At 39.8% G+C, this 17,618-nt stretch overlaps 2 protein-coding genes across 2 annotated transcripts; both read right to left on the bottom strand.

The window, feature by feature from the left end:
- Window positions 1-4,894: 4,894 nt before the first annotated feature.
- Window positions 4,895-15,200, bottom strand: LOC139735029 (peroxisomal sarcosine oxidase-like). The gene is made up of 8 exons (XM_071645802.1): window positions 15,075-15,200; window positions 9,766-9,914; window positions 9,117-9,333; window positions 8,521-8,703; window positions 7,782-7,919; window positions 7,205-7,360; window positions 6,245-6,320; window positions 4,895-5,123 (listed from the first exon to the last, which is right to left on the bottom strand). Exons 1-8 carry the CDS (start codon window positions 15,174-15,176, stop codon window positions 4,999-5,001), a joined length of 1,146 nt encoding a protein of 381 aa, XP_071501903.1. The 5' UTR covers window positions 15,177-15,200; the 3' UTR covers window positions 4,895-4,998.
- Window positions 9,984-14,234, bottom strand: LOC139735051 (uncharacterized). The gene is made up of 2 exons (XM_071645831.1): window positions 12,167-14,234; window positions 9,984-9,994 (listed from the first exon to the last, which is right to left on the bottom strand). Exons 1-2 carry the CDS (start codon window positions 14,232-14,234, stop codon window positions 9,984-9,986), a joined length of 2,079 nt encoding a protein of 692 aa, XP_071501932.1.
- Window positions 15,201-17,618: the final 2,418 nt, after the last annotated feature.

Raw genomic sequence — 17,618 nt, 5'->3', positions numbered from 1 at the left:
CCGGGGAGGTTCAAAGCTCCTTGCTTAATAAAGGGGACCTCCGGATGATTTCAGACTTTTAAATTTGAACAACTATAAATCAGCTAAACTGAGTACAGAGTTTCAGAATTTGTAGTGATTGGGATGAGGAATGAGAATGTTTTCAAAATTTATAACAAATTGCAATGAGCAAGGATGATGACATGCAGCCTCACCATAAGAATGCATGAGTTGGGGCTCACGGAAGCAGAACAAAAGAAGAAGGCATGCATATAGATTCTTCACAGGTGAACTTGTTGAGCAAGTGGTATTGTAAAGGAATTGCACTGCTACATTTCTGAAATATATGAGGCTCTGATGTCATCAACACTGTTCAGTGTAATTTGTTTAAGATTTTCAATTTATTGGTTTCTCTGCTCAAGGACCACAACAAATTCCACGAATCTATACATGGAGCTGTTGATTTATGTACTACATGATGTGAAATTATGAAAATCGTCCGGAATGTCCCTTTAAGTCTAAAAAAAAAAAAATCAAACAGTGTAGCTAAGCTCTATATCAGCCTGTCGTTAGAGACAAAACAAAACAAAAAAAATTTCGTGTGGTTGACGAGGGTGAATTCTTTCACAAAATACAACCCAATAAGAGGCTGGCATGGACACTTTTTATTATCATTATAATTATTACTATTATCATTATTATTATTATTATTATTATTATCATTATTATTATTTAAGGGCACTAAATTTGTTTTGAGATTCAGAAAACACGTGAAAAAAGTAATCATTGAGTGGTGAAACTGGTCTTTCTTCAGGGTCATCTGAGCAGAATATAATGACTTTAAAAAAATCTCGCAAATTTTAGTTTCTGGACTACTAACTGAAACAAATTTGCTTACTTTGATAATATTATGAAACAGGAAACTTTTTGAATATTTCATAATGTATTCTATACTTTTTTATTTAACATGTGTTTATGAAGAATTATTTTGATGTTGTTTTATCAAAAGAAGAAAAGAAATGGGGTCATATTGGAAATAATTTTCCCACGTCTTACTGATATTAAATAAAATAATGTTATCAAAAAATGAAATTATATGATTATTCAAGCCTATATGCTACTAGGCCTCACTATCCATCATTATGTCTCCGCGTGGAAGTTCATCTAGCACAATGATTTAGTCATGTGAGAGCTTATAAAATGAATTAATGTCTCCATAGCGGAACTCACAAAAATAAGTATCCACCCCGGAGCTCATGAGAGACCTATTTAGCATCACCCACATACATGTATACATATAAAGGACAATTTATCCTGACTAAATATGCATGTGTTATACCTATGATATTGCACACATACGCTTTAATAATGAGATATTATTGTGGAAGTTTTATGACGTCATTGCATGACTCGTCTTACACGTAATGTACATCTGGCTGTGTCAAATGTATATGTCTACATATTCTAAAGAATAGGCCTATCTATACAGATATTACTGTACGTGTGTGTGTGTGTGTGTGTGTGTGTGCTCATAATCATGTGGAGAAAAGAGACAGAGCCACAAATGAAAAAAATATATATAAACAATGACGAAAAAGACACCTTAACATTCCGTTTCGCATATAAAACATGTTCACACATTGATTTTATTCGCTTTCACCCTCACAGCGTGCATGACACATTAACCCTCTGCCCATGGGTATGTGTGTGATATTTGTGCACATTCTAATCATTGCTAGCACAGACGGGTTTGAAGGACAAGTTCACCTTCATATAGTATATTACATGTGGATTGAGATAATGCAGCAATGTAAGTGGAAAACATCAGTGAAAGTTTGAGGAAAATTGGACAATCCGATCAAAGTTATGAATTTTCAAAGTTTCTGTGCAGTCACTGCTGGATGAGAAGACTACTGCAATTGATGATGTCACATGCGTACAACGATATAAGGAAAATATAAAGAGAATTCGATAAAATTTCATTTTTTGAAAAAAGTACACATTCCCTCAACTTGCAACTGATATATGTTAAGGGTAATATTACTCCACCTGCCTTCTGAAAGAGGCAAGTCATGTGCTTTTCTATTATGCGAGAGAAGTGAAAATACGTTGAATTTTCTTTATAGTTTCTTTATGGTTGTATATGACATCACAAGGTGTAGTAGTTTTCATATCCAGCGATCGCGGAACTGAAACTTCCAAAATTCATAACTTTTGAACGGATTGTCCAATTTTCCTCAAAGTTTCACCTATGTGTTCTACTGATATTGCTGCATTCTCTCAACTGTCATGTTTATGAAGGTGGATTTGTCCTTTAATGATAGCATGTTTCCCTTAAAGGGATGAGTATAGTATTGATTGAGGTGAGGATTCATCTTTTAACGTTTGGCGAGATATTTAGAAACCACTCCACGATATGTTATAGAGCATATAATTCTGTGAGGAATTGAAAGATTATTTGATGAAAATCGGTTTTGATATTACTGAGATATCAAAAAATAATGTAAAACAAAGATATCCTTTGAAAAATTCATGGCCTGTCGCATTTTATTAGGGTCGCTTTTTTATATCTCAGCCATTTCAAGACCAATTTTCATAAAATAAACTATGAATTCCTCTAAGAATTACATGTTCTTTCAGGATATTATTTCATAAGAGGTTTTTCATTATCACACACACACACACACACACACACACACACACACACAAGTTGGAAACCCGGAGCCCCATCTAAACTAAAACTGAACCATTCCTTTAACTTTTCACTCAAACACATGTTTACACAAGAGAAAAAAAAGTATAGGCCTGAGAAAACATGTTAAGATGTTGACAATATTCAGTCTTATACATTTCCAAGGATTTATACAGCACATGATAACTCCTTAGCAAAGTTATAGCACAAACAAGTTTAGCATGCTCGTGCGTGCCACACAAAGAGTTTTAATTTCTTTTTAATATCTTTATCCATATACAATGTATACATTCTATACTTGAATGTTCAAACGTAAACAAAATAATATACGAAACATGATATCAGATTCTCCTGCCAGTAGGATACACATTAAAAATCCACTTGGATGTAGTGAACAAAATAATGTACAAATATTCAAATATACAAAATTCGATACACCTACAATTTAGAAGTACACTAAACAATATAATGTGAACGAAATCGTTCATGATAATGATGATGATGATGATGATGATGATAGTAGTAATAATAATAATAACAATAATGATAATGATAACAATCATAATAATGATAATAATAACAATAATATACACCCCATACGCCGAACACATACAAAAGTACACAGAAAAAGAGAAACCTCCCACCTATTTTTTTAAAACATAGTCGAAGTGTGACTAACCCATCTTCCTTTCACCATAAAACAGCGTTTTAACCTACATAACCCTTTGATTTTTTTATTTTTATTTATTTTTATTTATTTATTTACTTACTTACTTATTTATTTATTTATATATCTATTTATTCATGTATCTATTTATTTATGTATTTGTTTGTCTATGTATTTATTTATTTATTTATTTATCACATATTTATTTATCTATTTATTATCTATTCATTTATTCATTCATTTATTTTATTTATTCATTTATTTATTTATTTATTTATTTATCTATTTATTTATCTATTTTATTTATTTATTCATTCATTTATTTATTTATTTATTTATTACAAATAAATCCAAATCTATCATCCTTACTACACCGTTACGGTCCTAGTTTGAAGCAGTTCGCTCTTTGGATTCCGTCCTTTGTATCATTCCATAATGAAACCATAAAAGTTTGTTGTTGTTGTTGCTGTTGTTATTGTTGTTGTTCATCTCTGCAATACAGATCTCTGCTTCTATCAACCCAAAAGCCTTTTAACATCTGTTTGGTTTTACTCAATATCTCTTTGTAATTTGACTCCTCCCTAGTTTTTCTAGCGAAAAATGTATTCCTGAAAATAATGTTCCATTCTGTTAATTCAATTCAATTCAATTCAATAGTTTATCTATTTCCATCAAAAAAGAAAGAAAAAGAAAACATGATTCAAAGCGGTACAAATTGTCAATTTGACTTTCATTCATGTCCTGTTTTCATTTGAACTGTTACTGTATTTAAATTGGTAACTCTTTGGCTAAACGCACATGCACACACGCACCCATTAGGCCTACCTTAAACGCAAAATATGCACGCAAGCAAACATTCATTCATGTGTATTATGTCAACGATATTATAAACACAGATGTATTTCTTGTAAACCAGTAGGCCTAATTAATATCGTTTTGAGGGGGGGGGGGCTTTGGTACTCTTGTATATAGAACAATTTCTGTGACTTTTTCTTAACAATTTTTAAACAGAATAGATTAAAATCATCTGGTCTAATTTTCAAATGTGCCTGCAGTCAGTAGTACCATAATAGTACGAATGTGAATATGTAAACTCGACATTATTCAATAACATACTTGTCTTCTATCAGATCCGATTTGTTGGATCTTTATACAATCAAGATGTTTGTTCCATTTTAAATGGATGGTATAGTTTTGGTGGAGACAGGGATTGGGCTTATAACTTTTTGCGAGATACACAGAAATCACTCATGAAATAGTATAGAACATATACCATTCTATGAGGAAATCAAAGTTTGTAATGAAAATCGGTTTTAGAATGGCTGAGACATCAAAAAACAAAGTGATACAAAGCAATCCTAATAAAAGGTGGGACCCACCTTTGCTCTGTTTTGGATATCTCTGCCATTTCAAAACCAATTTTCATCAAATAAATGTTGAATCCCTCTTGGAATTACAAGCTCTTTCATATTTCATAAGAGGTTTCTCATCATCTCACCAAAAAAATGTTAGAAACCTGAAGTTAAGTCTCAACCAAAATTATACGATCCCTTTAAATTACCTATTAATATAAACTTGAACATGGTGCAACACTGCACTTTCTACTTTGGAGCATAATGTTATATAGAGATACAATGTAGGGCCTTTATAATCATATCTCTTATGATTTGAGGTCAGTAAATCGCTTCATTCTGAAAGGAGTGAGTATGTCCATGTCGGGGACGGTATTCGTGGCGAGCTGGTAAAGGAGTCTTCCTATGACTGGGGCAAACTCAAAGCCATGACCTGCAGGGAAATGATATGGAGTACAAACAGGAAAGAAGGATAAATAGACAGACATACAGACATACAGACACAGACGCTTTGAGATGGATAGACAGACGGTGTGAAAGAGAGATAGATAGACAGAAAGAGTGAACGAAAAAGACAGATGGTTAGACAGACAGACGGAAATAAAATTTGATAGACAGACAGAATGGGATTGAAGGAGAAATTGATAAGCAGACTAATGGAAAGAGATGGATAGATAGACAGACAAACAGAGGGAGGGAGAGAGAAATGGATAGACAGACTGAGTGAACGAGAGATGAACAGACAGTCAAACATCATGAAAGAGTGGAAGAAGATTATTGTAGGGTGTCGGGTGATTTTCAGTGCAGCATCATTGAAGGAGAAGGAGACGAAGAAGAAGAAAAGTGGTCCCGTCTCACATCCAACTGGACCCCATGGAAAACCAGCTAGTACAGCTGAATATCGGCTATTTGGAGCGATCTTCTCAGTTGGAAAATGAAACAAACAAACGAACAAACAACGAAAAAGAAGCATTATCTATTTCAAATAGATTATTCTAATATCCACATCATTGAATTGATTGTTTGACAATTGAATTTAATCTTCCCCGACGTTGAGGAACATTCATAAATGCGCTGATTCATGTTTCCATTTATTTTAATAATATATGTTTTGGCATATAAATTATGAAACAATATGTTATGTAAGGCGCTTACACATAGAAACTTTGTATTAAGAGCGGTAAAAATGTTAATTATTATTATCAAATGATTTGTAATTTCTTGAAGTTTATCATTTATCCCATCATGTTACCACGTGTGATGTTGATAAGGAACAATGACTGCATTGTATTATATCTATATAACTATACACAGCCCTGTCGCTGTACGACGTCTGGTTGGGCTATTAATATCAATACTTCCCTTCGTAATCCATGATGAAATCTGCTAAATGGTCACCACAGATGTGCGGTTATAGACTTCGGCTTCCATTATAATAGTCAGATACGTCAAATCAACCAGAAGTGACGCAATGAAATGCAATATATGTGTATAAAATGAGGATAAAATGAGTGAAAAAAAAACCAACAACGTGCGCTTTTGGTTACTGCTCACCTGAAAAACCACATCCAAAGACTATGTTAGGATGAGAAGGAAGAGCGTCAATGATGAACTCGTAATCTGGTGTGTTCTGTAAAAGGTAATGTCACGTAGGCAACCGTATTGTATTCTAATTACTTTCCAATTACTATACGGACTTCTTAATTTTGAGATAAAAACGAATCCTAATGCATTAGATATACATGAGAACAGAATACTGTTTCCGAGAATTTAGAAATGAGAAAGTGAACATTATCACATTTTTGGATTAACGAACCTTTGTGATAACAAACTTTCAGAATGATGAAATTTATGAAAAACGAACCTTGGGAATAACGAGCCTTATTTCGTTTTCGGATTGATAAATCTTGGAAATAACTAACCTTCGGAATATCGATCTTGTTTTATTTTCGAATAAATGAACCTTTGGAATAACGAACCTTAAGATAAATCTCATTTCTCGGATTAACGAACTTTCGGAATGACGAACTTTGTTCATCATTTGGATTAACGAACCTTCGAAGTAAGAAAACATATTTCATTTTAATGGACCTTCGAAATGACCCCACAAAATCTTCGTACTAGCGAATCCAGGGACGGATCCAGGAACTCCGTAAAGGGGAGCTAGGCGCTTTTACAAAATCAAAGGAGGCCCACGTCCCCCCCCCCCATTTTTTTTTTTTTTGTTTTCATTTGGTTTGTTTTAACAAAGAATGAAAAAGAGGCGCGCGCCGGTTCGCCCCCTCGATGAGCCACATGATACTGCGAATCCTTTTTCATTTTCGTATTAACGAACCTTCCGAATAACGAATCTTTGGAATGACGCCACATTAATGATCGGACCAGTGAACCCTTTTTCATTTTCGGACTAACAGACTTATATATAAGGTGTGTGTTTCGGGAATAACGAACCATTTCATTTTCGTATTGACGAATCTATGAAATAACGAACATCACCCGTCTATCAATCCTCACCGTGTAAACACAAGGCTCGAGAATCGCAGGTTCCTCGCTCACCAATCGCGGGAAATGTTCCCTCACGTAATCTTTGGCTTTCTTCATGTGCCACTCATCGGGCAGACGATCCTCCCCATTCGGGTCAAGTGGTTGTGCGCCCTCAATTGGTGTAACCTCCCCAAGGGGAGAAATAATCAAAAGAAATGATTAGAAGACAAGATGTTTGCAGAAAGTGAAATTTCGTGCAATGAAAGACACATTGAACATAACCGTAACTAGGATTTTTATGGGGGTTCAAAATGGAAAATTGTGAACCTTTCTTAGGGAGTGAAGGTGGTAGGATCTCTGAGGGGGCATTTTTTTTTTTTTTTTTGGGGGGGGGGGTGGGTGGGTGGGGCGGTAGAGTATTTACGAAACGGACAAGCGAGGGAGCCTAGCGCTTAAGCGTACTGACGTCGAAAATTAAAGCCTTGATGAGAAGATATGTATTTTGATGGGCAAACGTGTCAGCGTGGATTCAAAAATCTGAACGATGAGAAAAACTACATATTTGATATCCGTTATTACACATTGTACTAATAACATTTGGCAATACCTTCACAGTCCCTGCGTGATTCGGAGACAGAAGACCAGAAAATAGGATTCCCGCGGGACCGACGTCGTTAAAGACCGGGAATTCTTGATAGGCTCCCGGGGATTTCTCCTTCCAGTAGATGTGACATGCTGCCGTCGGCTTCGCATGAAATCATGAATACGACATGATAGAACAAGGTCGACCAAATCGATTATCAAGATGGACAATGAAAAAAGGTCACTGAAGTATCGAAGTATAGGCCTACTGAAAAGAGTAAAGAAACGCGTAGTTCTTCAGTCTAAAGTCAAACTCAAATGTAATATTGGCAAGTTTTCGGTCTTTATAACTTTTAAAATGGGGGGGGGGGGGGCTGCAACCCCTGCAATTTATTGGCTTTTTTTTTCTTCCAAGAAAAAAATGAGAAAATCATATTAAAACCCAGAAAAATCACAGCAAAACCCATGACCCCCGAGAGAAGGTTCCATCTGGATGATGGTCATTTTAAAGCATTTAATGATCTTGACGGCATTTTATCAGAAGCTCAAAGTGATGACTGCGTCACGTGGCGTGAATTGCTCTTTACATTGTGTCGAGTGCTACAGAGTATGGATGTCTTAATCTGCAGCAAGATATATCATTTGAAGAATATGCCTTCCATATTCAAGTTTATGTCTTGACAAATAAAAAAAAGAAGCTTAAAATGTCAAGCTCTCCCAACGTGTTACAAGTTACACGAGTATAATAATGGATGTAGGCCTACCTGAAGAGGTAGTTGTAGACCCAGTGATGCCAGCAGATTCTTGGCCCACGGTCCCGGTGTGATGATAAGATTAGAGGTCTGGTAAGATCCACGATGAGTCTTTACGGTTACCATGGCACCGGGAATGATTTCCTCCACTTTTTCCTCATCTTGCAGGACGCCACCCAATCTTTCGTATTCACTCTAGGAAATGAGCGGAAAGGTCTAACGTGTTCAAGAAAAATCTGTTACAAAGTTTCTATTCATCTAGTTTTCAAGATTTGACACCATCATGCATAAAAACATTAAAATCATAATAATTGTGACCTTCGTATTAAGACATCTGATTCCATCATCTTCAATCAGCTACATCTTCTTCGTCAACCATTGCCACCATTGGAAATAAAACTAGTCGAAAAGAAGGTCGTAATACATCGAATCGCTCCAGTAGACACACCGAAATATTATTTCAATGACAAATTCCCGGATATATGTATCAGATATTTTGTTGAACAAAAGATCATAGCTATACTAATAGATCGCTGGCAGCAGAATCAGCTCTCGCAGTTCACAGGCGTGGATACACACTAACACACACAACCTGGCTTAGCACTTACTTGGTAGGCCCCCAATGCATTGTCAGCCCTCAGTAAACCAGCTCGCTCGTAGAAGAACCACTCTGATTCTGGACTATGTGTATAAAATGGAAATCTCTTCGCCCGCTCCTCTTGGTCGATTTTCTCACAGCGATAGGGGGATGCCCGCATGGCTTGTAAGGTTCTCGCTCCGTATCCCTCATCCATTTCCATGGAGACAAACAGCATTCCAGTTTGTCTGGCGAGGCAAGGAGGAGAAGTTGCCGAAAATTCTTGGAAAAGGTGAATAATTATTTCGAAAATGGACTAAATACATACGGAGTGAATTTCATGCTATGTTGCTACATTGTATTTATATCAGGGAACGGAATTTTCTTCGACTAAGAGACAGTTTATCGATATGTATAGGAGGCGACATGGGCGAGGGATGACTGTACCCTAATTCTTTTATTACCAACAATCACACAAACGCAAACAGAACAACAACAACAAAAAACCCGCAAAAATAAATTGTAATCAAAAAATAATAAGTTTACTAAGGAAGCGAATAAAACGTCCATGGGACAAAGAATGATATATCGTGCTTCTTCTTTTTCTTCTTCTGTCTGGTTCCCTTTCTTTTCAGTTATAAACAAAGGATAAACATAGAGGTCAACTTTTGCAATCCCACCTGTAGATTTCGGTGTCGGTGTCCTTCTCTAGAGCTTCCCACAGTGGATACGCTTCTTCAAGCAGTCTCTGATAGTGACTGTCCTGGTTTGCAAAACATGTGATTCGGCTTCCTCCGTGAGAGCTACCTCTGGAGTGGAGCCTTGGAAACTGAAAATCAGCATTAGATAGGAAAATATGATTAAAGTATAGCAGTAATATTTCATCAATAAATTGTCTTCAATATAAACCTGTGAGAGCGTTAGAAACGATTATACGAATTTAGGTCTGAGAAGTGTCCATATGCACAAGAGTTCAATGATGTTTTAAAGATGAAGAAGACAACACTAATAATGATTTCATTAATGGTAATAATACAAGATAGCAATGATAATGGCTCAAGAGACAGTCTTTCTTACATATTTTTATTGATATCTTTAAATATAGTCCTACATATCTATAAAAAGAGAGAGAGAAAGAAAGAGAGAGAGATGGATGCATTGCTTCTTATGTCATATTACATATGAGAATTTAACAATTTATGGAAATTATCGACAGAATTCCATATATTTTCATTTTTCTAGGTGATTAGAAAACACTAAATCTTGTGTTGTTTGAAGGTTTGCATGGTGAAGTAAATGAGGAAGAAAGATTTGCGGTGACACCATGTGTATGTAGTCCTTAATCGGATCGCTGTTTGGCAGAAGAGCCTAGAAAGAGGAGAAACGAAGAGGGAAGCGACATATGGGGGTTGTGAGGAGGGCAGAAAGTGAAGAGTGGGAGACAGTAATGGGTTAGAGGTTGAAGTTGCACTAGTGGAGACGGTAGAGAAAGGAACACAGAGAGTGGTAAGGAAGAATAGTGTGAGAATCAAGTAGGATGTTCGGACATCGTTAGAAGGGGAAAGATGAAATAGAAGGGAAGAGGAAGAGGAAGGAGTTGAATGTTGGAGAATCATGGAGATAGGGGAGAGCAGCAAAGATTCATGAAACCAAGAGAAGAAAAAAAAACGAAGTCGGCGAACAGTGTGGCTATGGAATGCGGAATCAATGGAGAAAGGACGAATAATCCCTCGAAGGAAGGGTAAGTAGAGGAGAGATGAGAATATGTTGATAGAAGGGAGAGAGAGAGAGAGAGAGAGAGAGAGGCGGGGGGGGGGGACAAAGAAAAGAAGTAGAAAAGAACAAATTGAAATTCAATACGTAAATCAGAGGGAGCTAGTATGGATCCTAGAATGAAATGCTGCTGAGAGGGAGAAAAAAAAAATTGGAAAGGAAAATTGATGACAGTTAAGTCCTGAAAAGGTTCCTGTGGGAGAAAAGCAAAAATAAGAAATCAAAATGAGGTTAAAGTGTAGACCTGAGGAGAGAAGACAAGAGAAATAACCTGTGGAGAAATGTGTAAATTAAGTAGTGGTCCTGAAAAGGACCGTTGGGTTGTATGGAAGGAAGAAATAAAACAAAAAGAAGAAAGAAGAGAAGAGAACAGAAAAGAAAAGAAAAGATAAGTAGCGTAGAAACAGACAAAAGTGTAAGAGAGAGAGAGAGAGAGGAAAGAGAAATGAAACACTGAGTAAAGGTGCTAGTGAAAGTAGCGCAAGAAATCTAGTTATAAGAATAACTAGGAGAACCGAGGAACTTGACGTTTCGGGCAGGTTGACTGTCCTTCGTCAGAAGTGAAGCGTGATCCGAGAAGAGGCGGGCTATATATGGAGAATGCGGACCTAGACGGAAGTGGTCGGTTGAGGCGGGCTCGCAGGCGAGCTGAGCGTCGGCTGTTGGTGGAGTGTTGCGGTCGTTGATGCGTTCTATCGTTCTCGGAGTGTGTTGATGGCGGAGTATATCTGTGAGAGCTAACTTGGCTGTTAGTAGGTCGTGGCCGGAGATTGGAGTCCGGGTTAGTGGTTGGGGTGGACGCCGGTGGTGTGGATGACTTGTGTCGGTGAGGGCGTCTTCTCGAACCAGCGATAGGTGTGGTCGTGAGTGGGAGGCGCGGTTGACGTCGTGGGCGCTGTTGTGAAGAGGTGGGGGAAGAGATATGAGAGGAAGAAGTAGAGGGGGGAATGTGCTGTGGAGAGAGTGTGTTGTTGTTGTTGTTGTCATTGTTGGTGTTCGATGGTTTGTTGATGAGAGGGAGCCAGATGTTGTTGATGTGGAGTCCAGTATCCTGTGTAACAGTGTCGTGTGTGTGAATTTCTATGGCTTCTCTGATGCGTCGTGTGTTCCAGTTTTTGATGGATGTGATGAGTTTGCTGTCTTCCCAGTTGATGCGATGTTCCGACTGTTGAGCGTGTTTCACGATGGCTGACTTTTCCCATTCCGAACGTCTGTAGCATGTTTTGTGTTCTTTCAGTCTGGTCTCTAGCGATCTCCCTGTTTCACCTATGTAGACTTTGCCGCATTCGCAAGGGATACGATAGATACCTGGTTGTTTGTGTTTGGGGTGCTTGTCTTTGTGTGAGTGCAATGAATTGTGAAGTTTGTTGGAAGATGTATGACGGACCTGGATGTTGGCGGACTTGAAGATGCGTTGTAGTTTGTGCGAGGTGGCGCCGAGGTAGGGAAGATTTACAGTTGTGATGGGCTGTTCCTTGGCTGCTTGGTTGGGATGAGAAGGTGCCTGAGTGTTGATTTTGTGCTTGGGGTATTGGTTGATAGTGGTGAGTGTGTCTGTGATATGTTCGAGTTCTTGTCGAAGATGTTCTTTGTCGCTGATTTGATGAGCACGTCGGACGAGAGCGTTCGGTACTGACTGGCGGACTGCTGGATGATGGAAGGAGCGGTAGTGAAGATATCTGTCAGTGTGAGTGGGTTTGCGGTAGACCTGGTGAGAGAAAGTGCCAGCGTTGGTCTTTGTGACGAGAACATCGAGGAAAGGGAGAGAATGATTGTGTTCCGTTTCCACTGTGAATGAGATGTTGGAGTGTTGTTCGTTGAGGTGTGAGAGGAAGTCGTCCAGTTGATCTGCTTGGTGTGGCCAGATGGTGAAGATGTCGTCGACATACCGGAGCCAGAGTGAAGGTTTGTGCTGTGCTGTGGCTAGTGCGTGGCTTTCGAAATGTTCCATGTAGATGTTGGCAATGATCGGTGAGAGGGGGGAGCCCATGGCTGCGCCTTGTTGCTGTTTGTAGTGTGTGTCCCTCCATCGGAAGGAGGTAGAATTGAGACATGTGAGGAGGAGGTCGTGTATCTGTTGTGGTGTGAGTTGTGTTCTGGAAGAAAGAGAAGGGTCATCGGTGAGACGTTGTTTGATGATGTCACAGGCTTCGTTGACAGGAACGCTGGTGAAGAGTGATTCTACATCAAAGCTGACGAGGGTGTCTGTAGGGTTGATGGTGGTTTGAGAGAGAATGTCAATGAAGTGTTTGGAATTGTTAATGTGGTGTTCTGTGTTGCCAACGAGTGGCTGTAGAATGTCTGACAGGTGTTTGGCTGTTTCGTAGCAGGGGGAACCTCGTGTAGAAATGATGGGGCGGAGAGGCACTGATGGCTTGTGAATTTTGGGTTGCCCGAAGAGGATGGGACATCTGCTGGAAGAGGCACGGAGTCTGAAATAAAGCTGTTGAGGAAGGGCATTGGATCGATGAAGTTCGAGGAGCTTGGCGTTGAGTTTCCTCTCGGTGGCAGGAGTCGGGTCACGTTTCAGTTCGGTGTATGTGGGGGTGTGGAGGATGTCTTGTATCTTTTGTTCGTATTGTGTTTTGTCCATGACGACCGTGGCGTTGCCTTTGTCTGCTTGAATGATATGGATGGATGCGTTGCTTTGTAGAGTCTTCACCGCTGTTCGTTCTTCTTTGTTGAGGTTGGGCTGCGGTGGCTTGGCTGTGGAGAGAGCTTGAGTAACAAGGAGTCGAATGTTGTCGGCTGCGGCTTTGTTCAGGTATCTGAGCTTGGGTTCCGTTTGTTGTATGATTTCTGTGAAAGAAATCTTCTTGGGTGGTGTTGCGAGTGAGTTAAGCCCTAGGGATAACACGTTGTGTTCGGCTTGTGTGAGGTTGTGCTGGCTTAAATTGACAACGGTGTTACGGGCGGCGGGCGGCTTGTCTCGTGTGTATGTACGGGTATGGCTGTTATGTAGTGTGTTGAACTTCCGTATCTGCTTGTCTCTGGTGTGGAGAAATGTGGTCCTTGCTGTGTGAGAGTTGAAGGTCTGTATCTTCTGGAGGTCAGCAGGATGTAGTGTTTGTGACAAGTGTGTTTGTGAGGTGTTGATTTGTTGATCGATTGTGTGAAGTTCTTGTCGAGTATGGGCTATGCGTTCTCTGGTGAGGGAGAGGCCGGCTTGGTGAAGAATACGTCGAGCACGTGGAGTTTGTATGGTTGATTTCAGCTGTAGACCAGGAGGGATGATACTGTGATCTCGGCATCTTTTCAGAAAGGTGAGATGATTGGAGAGTTTAGATTGTTTGACTAGGTTCCGTTGAAGTAGGCGAGAAGATCGTTGAGTTTGCTCCCCGTAGAGCTCGGTTATGTGTTGTTTGAAGGTTTGCATGGTGAAGTAAATGAGGAAGAAAGATTTGCGGTGACACCATGTGTATGTAGTCCTTAATCGGATCGCTGTTTGGCAGAAGAGCCTAGAAAGAGGAGAAACGAAGAGGGAAGCGACATATGGGGGTTGTGAGGAGGGCAGAAAGTGAAGAGTGGGAGACAGTAATGGGCTAGAGGTTGAAGTTGCACTAGTGGAGACGGTAGAGAAAGGAACACAGAGAGTGGTAAGGAAGAATAGTGTGAGAATCAAGTAGGATGTTCGGACATCGTTAGAAGGGGAAAGATGAAATAGAAGGGAAGAGGAAGAGGAAGGAGTTGAATGTTGGAGAATCATGGAGATAGGGGAGAGCAGTAAAGATTCATGAAACCATTTTTTTTATCACTATTACCTCATGTCAGTTATAGTAGCCGAAGTAATGTTGTTTAATCTTAGAATGTATACCTTTCACACAAAAAGAACAACAACATTTGCATCTTACGTTTTCAAATCGTTCCACCACACTTTGACATGGCAAATTGTTTTAGTCTTACTCATCCAGCGACGACGGCACATGGATTATACAGAAACTGTAAAAGCTTATAAATGACTTTTTCAAGGATTGTCAGATGTCCTCAAACATCACTGATGTTAGCCTATTCTACAAAATTCCTTAAATCAACACATGTTTTAGGTGAATCCCTCGTTCAGAATCTAACTGTAATGTTAATGTTACATGTGTTTGATATTGTATAGCTGCCTATAGGTTACACGACTGTCTTTATATCAAGCTGTAAAGAAAAAAAGTTACTATGGGCACGGAAGTTCCATATGCAATGACACAGAGTGAACACTTTTGAAACTTACCTGTTCCAACAAGAGGGTTTTCTTTCCGTTTTGTACAGAATGATAGGCAGATGAGAGGCCCATAATGCCTCCTCCAAGCACAACAACATCGTAGGACGACATATTAAGCTGTATAGCAGCAGTATAAATGGTGCTTCGCAGTTGAAAAGACGAGACTTTTTTCAAGGTCAGGCGGAGGTATTATTTACACAGACAAAAGAATATCAAGTTCAGTAAGCTTCAGAACGAATCTCACTAGTATCACGCTCCATACTACAGCGTGCTCGTAAGAATCAACTTGGCTGAATGCATGTATTATATCATAATATGCATGCACTTTAAGCTTTGACCTACTTCTACCCTGGTACGGCAGTCAGTGTGGCTCAGCAGGGGCGTCACCAACTTTTTCTAAAGGGGGGTGCGTTTTGACGCTATATGTAACGAGATTTTTTGGACAGGCATTTGGAAAATAGGAAGCTCTCAATCCCTAGACTTTTACTGTTTTTTTGAGGGAGACCAAGCGGGGAAAGGGCACCGGCGTAGCTAGGATTTCATCTTGGGGGGGGGGGGGGGGGGTGTTAGTATGCGAGGGAGCGAGCAAGAAGGGGGGGGGGGAGGGTGTGGAAGTGCCTGTTGTCCCGCCCCCCCCCCCTCCTCCCACGGTGAGAACTTTTTGCATTTTGATGTTGTAAATGGTGCAATTTGATGCAGGCTTTTTGCGTGTTTTTATCGACTTGAAACAGTCCCACTTGTTTAAGGTAGCAGTACATTTTGATGGAAATTCTTGTTGAACAATGTGTCTATAAACTATATCATTTCAATAAACTTCTTGTATTGATTCTTACACTGATTTCATGAACGCGACCGAGCCCGAGCAAGCGGAGCGAGCGAGGGGGGAGGGTGTGGGAGGGGGCCAACCCCCTCCCACGGTTAGAACTGAAATTGCATTTTGATGTTGTATGGTGCAATTTGATACATGTTTTGCTTGTTTTATCGACTTGAAACAGTCCTACTTGTTTAAGGTAGCAGTATATTTTGATGTAGATTATTATTGAACAATTTGCATATGAAATAGTATCATCCAAATAAACTTCCTGTTTTAATATTTACACTGAATGTCATGAAAGCGGCCAAGCAAGAGCAAGAGGAGTGGGCGAGGGGGAGGATGTGGGAGGGAGTGTCCCCCTCCCACGGTGAGCACTTTTTGCATTTTGATGTTGTAAATAGTGCAATTTGATGCAAGTTTTTTGCGTGTTTTATCGACTTGAAACAGTCCCACTTGTTTAAGGCATCAGTACATTTTGAAGTAAATTGTTATTGAACAATTTGCCTATAAATGGTATAATTTAAATAAACTTCTAGTAACAATTCTTACACTGATGTCATGAACGCGACCGAGCCCGAGCAAGCGGAACGAGCAAGGGGGGGGGGAAGGTTGTGGGAGGGGGTTGTCCCCCTATAAATGGATTATGGAATGACGGTGTGAAACGACAAATTACTGGCAGCAATATCAGGAGAATGGCATAACGACTATACATGCGAGCGAGCTTGAAAATTTTGACATTTTACAGTCCCAAAACTGCCGTTTGTAGCCATATTTTTTCGCTTTGGAAATAAAGGAAGGGGGGGGGGGGGCGCACCGGGCGCAACTGCCGGCAGTTAGTGGCAGCAACATCAGGAGAATTGCATAACAATTAAATGCGAGCGAGCGGAGCGAGCGAGCTTGAAAATTTTGACATATTACAGTGAAAAAAACTGTCGTTTGAAGCTATATCTTTTTTGCTTTCGAAATTAAGGGGGGGGCGCACCGGGCGCAACTGCTGGCAATTACTGGCAGCAATATCAGGAGAATTTAAATGCGAGCGAGCGGAGCGAGCGAGCTTGAAAATTTTGACATTTTACAGTCCCAAAACTGCCGTTTGTAGCTATATTTTTTCGCTGTGGAAATTAGGGGGGGGGGGGGGCGCACCGGGCGCAACTGCCGGCAATTACTGGCAGCAACTTCAGGAGAATGGCATTACGACTAAATGCGAGCGAGCGGAGCGAGCGAGTTTAAATATTTTGACATTTTACAGTCCAAAAACTGCCGTTTGAAGCTATGTTTTTTCGCTTTGGAAATTAAGGGGGGGGGGGACGCCCGGTGCGCCCCTCCCCCTGGATCCGCCACTGGTAGTCAAGGGTGTCGGTTAATGTTCATGACTGGGGGAGGTATGACCAGCGAGGTGGCGTCGAAGTGACCAAGCGGGAGAAGGATGTCCAAAATCTGCACTTTAGAGCATCCCCTATAATTGTGCGTGTTTGTTTGTGTGTGTATAATTATACATGGAAAAGTTAGGAATTAGCCAAAGGTCAAGTCTTTTTATTGGCAATGCAAGACATTTTTATATAGACTAGTATGTAAAGCAACACTGCAAAATCAATGATCTAGCTTTGATATAACCATGGACCCTAGGGTCCATGATATAACGAAGCGTAAGGTACAAAGGTGTACATTCTACATCACATTGCACAACATTGTAGCGACTCTCTTTGCCGTTCGGATGTTCTGAGTACACTGCGCACATC

Source organism: Diadema antillarum, unplaced genomic scaffold (genome assembly GCF_040938485.1).
Source record: "Diadema antillarum isolate AM-2024a unplaced genomic scaffold, OU_Dant_1.0 seq00000562_RagTag, whole genome shotgun sequence".
NCBI classification, from domain to species: domain Eukaryota; kingdom Metazoa; phylum Echinodermata; class Echinoidea; order Diadematoida; family Diadematidae; genus Diadema; species Diadema antillarum.
Note: the sequence above shows the minus strand (reverse complement) of the source record. Positions and strands in the feature narration are given on the sequence as shown.

Coding starts and splice junctions, on each gene's coding strand:
- LOC139735051 (XM_071645831.1), bottom strand. CDS start 14,234: ATGCAAACCTTCAAACAACACATAACCGAGCTCTACGGGGAGCAAACT.
- LOC139735029 (XM_071645802.1), bottom strand. CDS start 15,176: ATGTCGTCCTACGATGTTGTTGTGCTTGGAGGAGGCATTATGGGCCTC. Junction 7,920..8,520: donor GTCTACAACTACCTCTTCAG/GTAGGCCTACAT, acceptor TTTCATGCGAAG/CCGACGGCAGCATGTCACAT. Junction 5,124..6,244: donor CTTTGGATGTGGTTTTTCAG/GTGAGCAGTAAC, acceptor ATTTCCCTGCAG/GTCATGGCTTTGAGTTTGCC.